Source organism: Glossina fuscipes, unplaced genomic scaffold, assembly GCF_014805625.2.
Source record: "Glossina fuscipes isolate IAEA_lab_2018 unplaced genomic scaffold, Yale_Gfus_2 204, whole genome shotgun sequence".
Classification (NCBI taxonomy): Eukaryota; Metazoa; Arthropoda; class Insecta; order Diptera; family Glossinidae; genus Glossina; species Glossina fuscipes.
The window spans coordinates 61,858-76,125 of record NW_023998547.1 but is presented as its reverse complement, the minus strand read 5'-3'; the positions used below and the strand labels follow the sequence as shown (position 1 = coordinate 76,125).

The 14,268-nt window shown below is 33.3% G+C and overlaps 1 protein-coding gene across 1 annotated transcript in view; it reads left to right on the top strand.

The window, feature by feature from the left end:
- The window catches only part of LOC119641993 (putative uncharacterized protein DDB_G0291812), a 46,815-nt gene extending 37,273 nt beyond the window's left edge, over positions 1–9,542 (top strand). The window contains exons 5-6 of the mRNA XM_038040943.1: positions 8,161–8,492; positions 9,496–9,542. Of these exons, the coding sequence (XP_037896871.1) occupies positions 8,161–8,492; positions 9,496–9,542 (379 nt within the window). The remainder of the gene's footprint in view (positions 1–8,160; positions 8,493–9,495) is intronic.
- The last annotated feature ends 4,726 nt before the right edge of the window (positions 9,543–14,268 follow it).

Here is a 14,268-nt window from a genome sequence, read left to right as displayed (position 1 = left end):
CACACACACACACACACACACACACACACACACACACACACACACACTGAGAAACTTGAATATTTATAAACACATTTAATAATAGATTCTTCAATTGTTGTTGTACACTTTTAATTATTCTCAAGAAATGCTCTAATAATGCAATTAATTAAATTAGTAAACTTAAAGGTGCATATAAAAATATGTTTGTGCGTGTGTAATCCGAAGAGGGGATGAAATGGAGAAAATCGTGTTTTGAATATCGAAATTTCTAGAGTTAAATTGATTAAACTATCATTGGTATACTTCCTTTCCTTTAAGCCTTAATAATATCTTGATTAATCGCTATGTTGGCCGATCAGTAACGTTCCAATACTGTGCTAATCTTGTACACAATCCACTGCGGGTTTTCCTCTTTTCATTGCTAACAAAGCGCTTAGCCTATCTAATATTACTTAGGTTGAGATTGAAATTAAACTATCTTTTAAACGATTCGGAGATCCTTACTTTTTCTTTTTGTCCTCTCCCTACAAAGTACGGCTGAAAGAAGTCACATAATGTTTCTTGGTCTATCTGATGTCACATTTAGGTCTAACAGCTAAAGTATCAAAGGAACTACTCTTACTCAAAGTAGGCAAAAGTACAGTCCTTCATTTTATGTTTTCTTATGCTCAGAACACATACATACATTTGACGTTGATGAAAGCAGGTCGTAATATTTATAAACCCAATCACTTAGGGAATTTCCCTTATTTATGTGACTCGGTGACAGTCAGAAAGAAAGAAAAAGGGAGTTGGCCGCAAAGCTTAGCGAGTGTGTTGTCCATTCGATTAAGTGTTAGCTCTTCACGCGTCTGATCAATCATTCATTACAACTACGAGAAAAGTAAACTTTATCGCACTGAGATTTGAACTCAGGAACGCTGGCCTATTAATCGCCATGCTTACCTTTTAAACTAGTCTTGCAGATGATTGATAAATAATCTGATATTATATAAGCAATCAAACGTCCGAATTAATTTAGCTCTGCAGAGGTGTTCTGTGAAAATCGTGTTAAAAGAAACATAGAGAAATAAGATTAAATTAGACCGCATTAGATGGAAACCATTGCTTCTGTATTTTATAGAAATCGCGTAATAAAAGATTTAGAATTATTACAAATTAAATGAATGCTCATTATACACAATCTCAGCAAGGAATGATGAAAAGCAAGCGACGCTCTATAGTTGGCCCAATTTTCGGGAGATTCCCTTACAATTGGAATTGTGAATCCACAAATTTCAAAAATAAAAATTAACTTTTACCGAATAAGTTCAGCCGTCGCTAAAATTTCTCAAGTTACTTAAATTGGTGGAAATTTCTTCTACGAAAATCGCGTTATAAAGGGACGCGTTTTAGGACGACTGTGACCGAATTAGTTTTTCTTAAACAAAACATTTCAGAGAAATATTCCTCCATTAATTTTTTTCTTTTCCTCGGCAAATTATTTGCGAAGTCAATCAAACCAGGCTTACACACTTATGCACATAACCTTCCGATATTGAATTGAATATTGTATGTAAATACAGTTACAAGAGAATTAATCCCTTTTAAAAGCGTCATCTTTTCGACTTCTTCCACTAAGACGGGCTGAAACGCTTCTCTCTTGTTATTCTGGATAGGACTCGAACAAATATTCCATATTTCAAATTCCAGAGATGCTCGAAATTTATATGTAATCAATACGATAAAAAACGCATTGAACTCCATAGTTAGCGGAGATATTCTCAATGTGAAAGTTTTCAGTGACATTAGAAATTTTAATTTCAAGAATTCAGATAGAGATTAATTTATGTATTCAAGATTGAAAAATATTAAGCACAAGTGTTTGATACAACATTTTTCTCTTAAGATTAGTCAGCCCACATATGTTATTTTTATTTCAACAAATACTACCGATAATCGTATTTTGAAAGGAAAAGCGATAAGAAGGAAGGCTTAGTTGTCGCTGCCGCAGCGAACAACACCAAGCCACATACATTATTAGTAAACTATAGGTTTTTTGTGAAAATTTCTCGGCACTTTAAGAGTTCAATTTTACTATCTTCTTCTTCTTAATTCCCCCTTCTTATATAAAATTATAAATTAAATCATGTTTGTGTCTGAAAATCGAAAAAGCGAAACTTAAAATCTCGCTATGTTGTGTTTTGTTGTTCGTAAATTAAAATAAATTACTTTGCGAAAATGAAAATAAATGCATTGAAAAATAAAAAAAGAACTTATGGTCGAACATTAAAATAGATGTCTTATGTAGCAAATCATTTCCATTATATTTAATTAGTGAGCAGGATACTTATTAGTCACATGCAAGTGACGATGAGGTTTGATTTTTTCTTTTTTTTCCCCTTTTATTCCACTTTAATGAAACAATATGAGTGCTGATGAGAGTTAGATACTATGTATCTAAAGGAAATTCAGTTATATTCACCATATGGATCATCCTGTGCTTATAAGCTTGCATCTGCTTAGCATGCATGTGACACATCATCAGGAAGAAAGAATCATAACATGTAAATAAATATATTTTTTCAGAGATAAGTCAGAATGACAAAGTAATGTAAGTAAGGGGCTTTTCAAAGAATTACAACAACGTTATATGCATATAACTAACTAAAGAATTTCAATTGGCTTGGGTAACAAAACTGTTTTTTTTTGTATTCAACTTATGTGAAAACAAAAACAATAAGATTTTCACGCACGACTAGAATGTAAAGTGGAGACAAGTTATGAATGTCAAATCCTTTTTTGTTAGCATCACTTGTTTAAAACTGTGTTGCGTTTATATTACTGAAGTCGAATAAAAATATGAACCAACCTAAAAAGTATTAAGCCTATCGAACTTTATGCAGCAGTTTTGATGAATCTCTGATATTTACCCCCTGGAATCTGTTTATGTATTCGTTCTGAAAAATGGCATAAGACAAAAAAAAATTTCTTGCTTTTTATAGGCAGTTCTCTGGTTCTATAGACTATGGATAAGCAAAATTTTACACGTAATTTTTGTATTATTGTGGGTGGGTGTACTAGGAGATATTTTTAAGGATATTATTGCAGGATTCCATCTCTCAAATACAAGTTTTGATAACATTTCCTCATCTCTAGATAACTCTATAGATATACATATACATATAACATCTTGATTACCGTAAGATTTTGAAAAGATTTTGTCATGTCTGGTCCAGTCCGCCAGAAAGATTTGTTATTTTAGTTGGTGAACATGACATGAAGCTTGAAGTTTTCCCTTCGCATTTCGTAGCCGTATCGTCGTAAAGTTTAAACAAGTTTTAATTAACAACATGTTGTCTTAAAATCAATCATAAACTGTAGCGAAATTTGTTGCATACCTTGATTGGTTAAAAATGAAGTTTGAGCAAAGCATCTGAACATAGATAGGATCAAATATGATTCATAGTCTACTGAAAAATCCGCAGGACATACTACCATTTGTCTAAAGCAAGTTGCAAAAAAAAAAAAAAAAATCAATCAACTTTGCGTTTTAGAAATTGGCAGGTAAAGCAACAACATCCATTTGGCATCTGATTGAAGCAAGACACTCTTTCAGATCTTCCGAACTTAACGATGCCAAGTGTAAAAAATGCGAAAATCATGTTAATGCGCATACTAGCGCATGTTGCAAATGTTACATTAAAACGAGTATACATCTATTTTTGTAAAATAGAAAATCTGCAAATTTTATTACAACCACAAGAATCACAAAGCAAGTAACAAACTGTGTAAGTAATAAACTATTATTTGTATGTGACTATCATCCATAGCATAGCATAGTATAAGGATGTGTGAGTACTTGGCCAGCGTATATAAATAACTAGAAGTAACAAAAAAGGGAATCATTTTTTTCCCCTACTCTTTTTTTCTTACACTTATATATATTATATGACAATGCGAAGCATGTCATAGTTAGTTCCGAGATTATATTGTCTTGTTATTCATTCATTCTTCGTTTGATTGTTGACTTTGTTATATGATTATCAAGAAATATAGTGTAAAAAATATTTCGAATATTTAAAGTATTTTAATAAATGTTCGTAGCAACTGGTCGGTCTACCTTCGTTATATAATCAAATTTTTATAATCTCTCCTTAGCTCAAAGGATATTTGCATTTAAATTTATCAGTAATGTATGCAAAGCAAAGTAAAAACTAAGTATGTAAGTAAGGAAACATTTTTTTTTAGTTCGAATAGAGTTAACCATATATTGTATGTTGGTTTTCATATCCTGGAATAAGTAATAGCTAGTAATTAATAACTTTTTCAAATATTAATTCTTAACTTTCCCAAATTCATGTAATAATAACTCTGGATCAGTACATCTGCCACACCTATTTTCTTCTCATTCAACATATACATGTACAAAAGTATTTTTCCAGTTTATGTCTTTTCGCTTTGCTACCTAGAAGTAGGAATTTTTCCAACATTTCCTGCAATCTAAACAGTCGCATATTGTTATGTGACAGTTAGTCACTTCTGCATACAAATGCATTCGCATACTAATAGTATTCTTTCGTTAGGAAAGAAAAGTTAAAATTCACGCACTAACAAACTAACATTCATCGATAAAGGCCACAGGGCTTGTGAAGGGATAAATAAAAATTTACATACATATCTATCTATCTATCTATGTTTACCCAACAAATATTACGTTGTTGTTAATGAAGCAAAACAATGTTATTTAAATTCTATAAAGCCTTTCGAGACTTTTTCGCTTTTAATTACATTAGAAAATTCTTTACGTGACTAATTAAAGTGACGGCAAGGATCACAACATATTTACTTGTGTTATACTTTCTTGCTTTATATTGTTATAAAACAAACAGTGGGAGGAAAAATCAACAAAAACAACAAAGCTACATTTCCTATTTCCTATATATAGCAGCTTAACAGCGAACGTCGTGGCAAAAAAGTACAGTCGCGAATGCTTTTCCAATTTTGATTTTCCTATGATGATCATAGAGAGAGATTTCCATCTCTCTATTAAAGCGTATCCCTAAAATTCTCCTAGTTCTTCTTCTCCTAGTTAGTTGTAGACAAAAGTTCACGGAAATTAAAAATGAGAGCTTGAACCATTCTTTCATTCGGATTAGCTCGAACTGATTGATGTTTTTATATTATTTATAAAATAATTTTCAATGGTTTCAACAAGTGATATTCACTTTTTGTTTATTTGCGAATTGAAAATATCAAATACAAAGCCTTGGAATGGAATTAAAACATACATTTCCCTAACAAACGTGCAACGAGTTTTACGTTTTTATTTCAAATTCAAAATTATTAATTACTACAAACGACAAGCATTTCTAAACAACAACAAAAAGAGCTTCGTTTAGTTTGCTTATGTTTAATTTGTTAAATGTATTTTGGATACAACGAAACATCCCCTCCAATTAAACCCACTAAACTGTGATATGAACTACATAACTACTTTAAATGTTAATTAAAATCGATTTAAAAAGCATGAGTAGCCGATTAGAGAGAAATCATCCATGTTCCCAAATTCAAGTCTTAATGCCGTAGAGTTTACTTTAGTGATAGCTAAGGCGTGTGCTCAGTCGATAAAGGCGTACACTAACGATTGATATACTTAGGCCGCGGCCACTCCCTGGCATGTTTTGCCTTTGCCAGTACGTCAGCTTCATGGTGTTTACGTACTCTATCCGTACACCATCCCTTTCGTTTATTTGACATACATAGTGGAACCTTTTACTCGCAGTCGGAGTATCCACTAAAAATTTGTCACCTTGATTGTCAAAAAAAAAAAAATGTGCAGTGGGCGAAACTTTCTCAGTGAGCATGGGAAAGTACCTCTTTTCTGCGCTGCAATGTACTCCGTCTCCATCGAATCTAGTGCCACCACTGGTTGGTTTCTACTCTCCAAGTTAAAAAGTAAGCAACCGTTATAAGATCTCCGAGTACATGGACCCCTATCAACGTCTTAGGAATATATAAAATCTGTACACTTAGAAGTACACGTTATTTTACCATTCGAATATTATTTAGGATTACGCAACATGTATTTTACAGCATTCCTATATTCCTCATATGGATGATTATTGTACTGTCACAGTACAGACATAACATACGTCAGCTAAATATATTAAGCTGCCCATTAAAACTTGATATCCTTTCACCAATGAATAGCGGAAGCCATTTTAATAAGAACGTTCTTATTTCTTATTCCATTCACGACTCGCATGTTTCAAAGTGTGCCACGCCTTAAGATTCAATATACAACTCATTATGCAATTCATTATAAAATCGGTTATTCACTTGCACAGTCATTTAAAATTCAATTCGAAACTAAATTGAACCCTCATTCCGTTTAGTAATTTAGTTCTCAATTCATTATGCAATTCAATATTCAATCATTATTGAATTTTGCATACCATGGCAGATTTAACTCAAGATTCAATCTCTTATTTCCAATTTATTTTGATTCGATCGCTTTGTTATACGAACACAAGCAGATACCTATCAAATTCAAATATTTACATATGTTCTTTATTAAGATAAAACTACAAATTAACTACGATTAAGCCGGACCACTTCGTCCACACATCTCCTCTAGTCAGTTTTCTCATGGTCTTAATTTTAAATGGCATTAAAAACTTTGCCTACTTGACTTTCCTTAGATGAATGCTTTCGAGTTCGCCCCACTTAAGCTAAACAGAAAAACAAAATCTTAACAGATGTCAATATAGTAATTGCTTTGGACGTTCAACCACCTAAACATCTGAAGACTAGAATTGAGAATAAATATAATCTTTTAAATTCATTACGGAAAATTATCTTGGTCATGTGGACAACGCAGTATCTTGTAGAACGTATTGGATGTTTGAAGTATATTCAGCTTTATGATCGATGCTAATGATCCGTACCATGTTTTTTGGGGAATTTGGATATCATGAAGGCCTCCATCAAGTAGGAAATTGCTGCGAATAGGTTCTTTTGGAATAGAACTGCACCTACTCAAAGTGCCAAGAGGTGTTCACGGTTCAGTGTGATAGCTTAAAGATAACTCTCAATAATTCTCAAATCATAGTTTCATACCCTCGTTTAGTAAAAGCCAGACAGCTATTTAACACACACCCAATATAGATATATTCAAAGAGAAAGAAAATCTTCCCTCACAAAACCGATAAACAAGACAAATAAGCCATGTATGCTAAGCAACTTTCAATATCAGCTCATTTATTGAAACTTTCAAGTTTATATATTCAATAGTTAGTTTGCTTGACCAAGTATAGCAAATTCAATTTATTTTAATATTCAAGAGGAAAAAAATATTGGAAAATTACAAAAAAAAAAAAAAAAAATGAAGAACATGAAATAACTTTTTACCTTACACGTGTACAGAAACTCAAGTGAAAACTTAAAGACAAAAAGGGGCCACAAGTATCTTCTTAGGCATCTCTCTTTCTGTCTGTTGCTTTTTTACAATTTACATGATATATGACAACAACGTAATGTTGTATCAATCAATCGTTCACTATCTTGTTACCGACTTAAAACAACAAAATACGCATAATGTAAGCAATTTTCCAATACTCTATTATGTGTTGATGTCATTAAATTTTTCATTGCTGTCGTGCCATACAAAAACTGGTATTAGTGACGCGCTCCTAACTACATAAATTCTTAACAAAAAGAGCAAATGAATCGGAGAGTTTTTAGCAATGACTTTCATCGTCCCTTCGTCTGTATGCTCTTAAAATCTTCAAAGACTCGGAAATTTGTGCATAAAGGCGAAACGAGCTCTGTAGTAATCGAACTAAAAATGGCCAAGATGTACCTACGACTACACTCGAGAACTTTGAGAAACTATTAAAAATTACACATATATCTATATATATATATATATTATATTTATATTCAATTCCTTTAAATTCATAGAACTCATTACCCCTTGTGTCTCTTTGTTGAGATCAATACTCTTTAGGCTACCGACTGCACATAATTCTATTAGTAAGAAAAGGTATAAAAAATTCGTTGCACGACATGCACTGGCATTTTGTTATTCCTTCAATTCTTGCAAGACTTACAAAAGCTCTAGAGCTTTAGAGATTTTAATATTTTATATTGATTTGATTACATACATATTTTGCTTTCTCCTGCTTTTACTTTTAGACGCAAAGACAGTAGTGCTTTGCAACGTTCAGCAAGTATTGATTCTTTTGCGGAAATAGTTTGGAGCGATTGTTCGCCGCGACCCTCTCTTGATATACGAGGACCGGTTGCACCGTTCAGCAAACGTCCCTCAGCCAGTAGTCTGTTCAGCACATGCAGCTCAACGTCGCAAGGCGCTCAGTTGAATATCAATTATGTTGTTGGCGCGGGTAATGAATTAATTCACGGTAGCGGTGGCAACGTTAATGCAATCAGTGGCACCAACAGTCGACGTGAAAGCTTGTTAAGCCCATCGGCCACAAGACGCAACAAGTTAACAAGAATCATAAATGGTAAGTCGAAGAGTACTGAACATGTTTCCTTTCTCCACAATCTTGAACAAAAAAAAAAAAAAAATACCAAGCATTACGAATAACATATAAAGGAAAGTTGCCAAATAATTTCGTATGTGAAAGGAAAAACAATGGAGTTTCGCGATTGGCAAAATTTTACATATTCTTTAAAGATTGATTATTTTTTAATTTCTTAAAAAAAATTTAGAGAAGATTTTTTCATCTGTTAGAAGTTCTTCTTTACAAACTTAGCTCACAAATCGATAACATGTCTCTTGAAACTATTCGTATTCATTATGAGACTAAAAATCAATACTAGGTTTCCGAGGTGAACCTAATTTCTACCTAGATACTAGTCTCTTGGCGAAATCAATCAATCAATCTCTTGATCAAACTTTGATGATCGGTTCTTTAAGTTGGATCTTTGAAAGAAGCTTTCTCAGAAAGCAGGTATCTGCGTTCATGTTTGCTTGGAAACGTTATACACTTCCCTGGTGTTTTGTAACATTATTCAATGAAGAAAGCGTACTCCCGTAATATGGGCATGGTTCATTGCAATGTCTAAAGCTTAGGCTTTTTAAAACTTACCTAAGAAAGGTGAGCTCAATTGCAATAGTGCCATAGGTGTCCCATTTTCCTACACTACTACAATGAAAATTTTCACCTTACACTACTTTTGGCACAAGGTTATATTAGGTTTGTGCGGATGTATGAAACACTTAGAAAACATACCAAACATACCAAAAATGATTCTGAATCGATTTAAGTTTTTATGTCCGTCTGGTTGTCTTGTATGCTTCTGTTCAACTTAAAGATCACAATTTTATACATATTTCGATGAAATTAGATACACTGACGTGCAACAACATTAAATATGGCTCACAGCGGAACTTGATGTGTTTAGAAAACCTTTTTCTATAATTTACTTAATGAGGTGTTTAGCTGGATTTATGCGAAACAGAAATCTAGACTAAAATGAATTTCTTTTCAAAATGTTTCTTAGCATTCAGTAATCAATGCTGTAACTCTAAAACATTGCAGTACTCTTAACATATAAACGGACAGCCGCGAGTTAATTGCATGAAATAATTTCATTTAAATCTCTTAAAAAAGTAATGAAAGAAAATTATTTAAAAAAAAATAAATAAATAAATAAATAGGAAATAGAAAAACATTCAAGAACTTTGCTAAAAGTTTTTATCGTTTGTGTATTTATTTGCATTTTGGCACACAATTAACTCCACGATTACTTGCAGTTTTGCTCTTAAGAGCCTTTCTGCGAAAATTTATTTCAAAGTTGACAAATTTTTGTTTTTAAATAGTAAATCAATTCAAGGATCTTTCAAACAATTTCTGAATTTCAGAAACTAAAATAAGCATTAATTGCTCGACTGTGAATAATTACTTCTATAACTAGCACTTAGAGGTCATATACATATTCAAGGAATCGCATTAGGGAGCTCCTAAAAGTTACTTTGCATATGATGGGAGAAAAGCAAACAAGTAAGAAAATTATATTCGGTCGTGAACGAATCCTTTACACCCGTCACCGTGATTCTAAAAAAAAAGCAAGTAAGAAAATTATATTCGGTCGTGAACGAATCCTTTACACCCATCGTCGTTTATTCCAAAAAAGGACAAAGGAACGAAACACTTATGCTCTGTGCAGTTGATTTCTTCTACTTGCAAAATGAAAGTTTTTGTCGTACAGACATGTGGGCGTTGTAGGCGCGTCCTTTGAAAAGTTTAAATCAATTACAAATTCCTTTGCAAGTTTGTAAGCGATATCTTCACTTGCGTTAACGGGAAAATTTTTCCATTAAATACTACAAAGTTGCGTAAACAGACAGATGGACAGACGAACAGGCGGACATGTTTAGGTGCATTCAAAATTTGAAAATGGCCAAGAACTTGTGTATTTATTTTATCAGCTTATTTTTGTGCGTTATAATTGTATTGAAAAAATAATTAAATTTTAATACACTATAATATTGGATAGGCGTGGTCAATTTTTCCATTTTCATGCACAAATGTTACAATATGGCCCATAGAATATTTGTTCAAATTTTTGGAAATTTATTTGTTATGAGTAATGAGCAGAAAACCAACAACTTTCCATTTTCTTAGAAAAACAGAGTTGTTCTCAGTTTACGTGGTGCTATGGGCGTGTCCTTCGAGGGATTTGGCCCATTTTTTATAGCAACCTGCGTGCGAGAACTTCCACTGCTTTTGCCAGCTTTGAAGTCGATAGCTGCATTTTTACAGCCATGAGCATGTTTGCAACAAACAGACGGACGGACGGACAGGCAGGCATGCTTAAATCGATTTAGGATTTGATTCCGATCAAGAATATATGTACTTTTTGTCGTCTCTGAAACCTACTTCTGGGCGTTGCAAACGTTTTGACAAAATGAATATGCCTCCCATCCCTCGGTGATGGGTATAAAAAATAATTCGCATATGTTTCAAACATTTTTTATATATGAGTCTCAGATGAAGGGCACAAAAAATTAGGAAAATATTATTGGCGCAAGACCTATACTCGCCTTAGTTACGTTACATTTGTTTTTAAAGTTCGGGATAACTTTAGTGAATTTTTTATTTAAAGTTCGGGAGAGATTATTATCACTTTTCTTCTTTTTTTTTTGTAAGCATATGACCTGTAAACGACTGACCAATTGAATTCGGATTGTGATCGAAAATACCGCACTAAAAGTCGCTCAAAAATCAAGATCATGTTGATAATTTCAATCGATTATCGCATTACTGTGCATTGCGGATTTCTTCGATTTTATATGCTTTCTCCTTCAGATGCAAGAGCATGAACGAAATTATACCAATCCATCGACTTCGCGTGTTCAAATCTCAGTGAGGTAGAGTTACAGGGCGTGACCAGCCGATAAAGGCACAACATTTACCGATTAGTCGCACATTCACTAGGTTAAGGCCATCTTCCTATGTCTTGCCCTTACCCCATTTCCTCTTGACCGCCGCCATGTTAGACGAATAGGTCACAGCACCTGAGTAATTGGTCCTATAATAGAAAAAAAAATGTTAAACACATTACAACTTTCAGCATGTTTTGCCTTTAATATTGCCTATGTGAGTACGTGAGCTGCATTGTCATTGGTGTTTACATATCCAACTCGTATATCACAATTTTCATATATTTGATATACACAGTGAAACCTTTATGTATAATCGGATTATCACCGAAAACCAAAAATTTACGTAATCCTAGCTTGTTCAGTAAGGATCGATGTACCTCTCTTTTACCCCGGCGAAGATTCATGTAATCCATCAAACCCTGTGCCACCACTGACTAAAAAGCGATCACATGATCATCACAATCAACGTATTAGGAATATATAAAATTTGTACATTTACAAGTATTGACCGTCACTGCAAGTACATACATACATACCCTGGGTGAACTAAAAGACAAAAAGAAAGTGGTACCCACCATTTTATTCGGATCAGAATCATTTTCTGAATCGACTTAAACTCATCTGGCTGTCTCTTCATTTATTTTTGTGTTTAACCTACCCAAGGACCTCTTTTACAATCATCGCCCATACAATGCCACATTGGAAAAAAGTTTTATAACACCTAATAATTCTCGACAAATATCATAAGTATCGGGAAGTAGCATTTAACGTAAGACATAAAAATGCATGGAAAGGCAATTTCTTCTTTGTATAATAATGGCAATATGACAGGGAAACGATGGTAATATGACAGGAATATTATCTGTATAAAGTTCGCATCCAGTACGTCTTTATTTTAGATCTTATCCAAGTTAAGGATTTTCACGAAACGTAAGTACTTATGTGGCAGAAAAGCTGTCATATTTTGTACTTTACGACAAGTACAGACGAATTTAATCGAAAGTTTGCAAAAATTTCGACTACGTTTTGAGTCCCCTTTCATAAAAATATACCATAAAATGAAAACAAAGGACAATATTTGGCATTTTTAGTATTCTATCAACCATTTTATTAGGCGAACTGGCATAGAATATTCATCAGTCTTTCATTTGTTCCCATGCCTTTTCCATTAAAAGCAATAAACACCATTAAGTTATAGATGCTAACAGATTCCTTCTGAACACCATCCATTGGTAGAAACTGTAATTAATTTTCTCCATTAACAACTGCTTGGGAACTCAAGCAGTGAAAAACTTAGATAGAAATTCAAATCGCATTGAAATTGAATTCTCAACTTTACAGGAAAATGTTCAGCCAAAACTCAATTTCAATTGGCAAGAGGTGGCAATGCGGCATTGCCACGTGTCCTGGTGCATTATGCGAGTTCCATTATTATTCCATTATTATATAATCATTCTAGCAGCGCATTGGTCCCGTCAATTTTCATTTTTCAATATGCAAAGTTTCTCTTTTTCTCAGTATTGTAACTTTGCTTTTTGTTGTTATTGTTGTTGTTATTGCAGATATCTATAAATGTAGTAAAACTCTTCTAATTTCCAAAATTTTTGAAATAAAATTTTAATCAAATTCTAAAACATTTGCTTTAAAGTTTTTAAAAAGTTTTAAATCCTGAGCTTAGAAACTTAATAACAAAGAAAACTTGTATGTTATCACAATATGAGGCAAATGCCATCCTCCATCAAGAACACCGCGTAAAAACGAAAAACTTTAATATAAACAACAAGTAATGAAATTATATTCGGTCATCACCGAATGTTTTATACCCAATATCGTGACTCTAAAAAAAGGAAAAGAAGTACTAGAGTTTTCATACTCTATATATATATACAGTAAAAGTTCCATATTCGCGGGGGATACGTGCCGTGAATACAGATACCGCGAATACGGAATTTGGATTGGATAACTATTAGAATCCTTTTATTTTTATGTATGTACTTAGAATCCACGAATAAAGAAATTTATAGCCGCGAATAGAGGAATTGTATCGCAATTTTTTTAACTCGCGAATAACGAAACCGCAAATGAAGGAAGCGAGAATAGGGAACTTTTACTGTATATGTATATTGGATGGACGTGGTTGATTTTTTCTATTTTCGGAATAAAAATGAGAATTTATATAGTGTATGTGTTGTACTTTATAAATAACAAAATAAACAAACACGGGGAAAGCGAAAGTGTTCACAGTTTTTGTAACATAAGCTTGTGGGCGTTGTAGGCGTGTTCTTTGAAAAGTTTGGCCCATTTGCAAATTCTTTTGCAAATTTATTGGCAATACCTTCATTTCAAGCGAATGGGAGAAGCCTTATCACTGGTACTAGACGGTTGCGCAGACGGACATACGGATAGATGAACGAACGGACATGCTTAGGTGCATTCGAAATGCAAAACTATCCAGGAACTTATATGCTTTATGTGGTTTTGACGCTTAATTCTGCGCGTCATATATGTATTAAAAAAAAAATTGCATTTTGATACATTATGATAGTGGGTAGGCGTGATCAATTTTCCCCATTGTACGGATACTACAACATCGACCATAGAACACACTTTCCAATTTTTCCACATTTATCAGATTTGCGGCCAGGAGAATATTTACAACAGACATTACACAGACGGACAAACGTGTGAACATTCAGAACTTGATGCTGATCAAGAATATATATACTTTGTGGGATCTCTGAAGCTTTCTTCTGGGCGTTACAAACATTTTGAAAGAATGAATGTGCCCCTCATCCGTCAATGATGGATATTAAAAAACAAAATCTTCTTTATGCAACTCGTTTTAAATGACATCTCAAAGCGCCTAAGAAACCTATTCTGTTCTTATA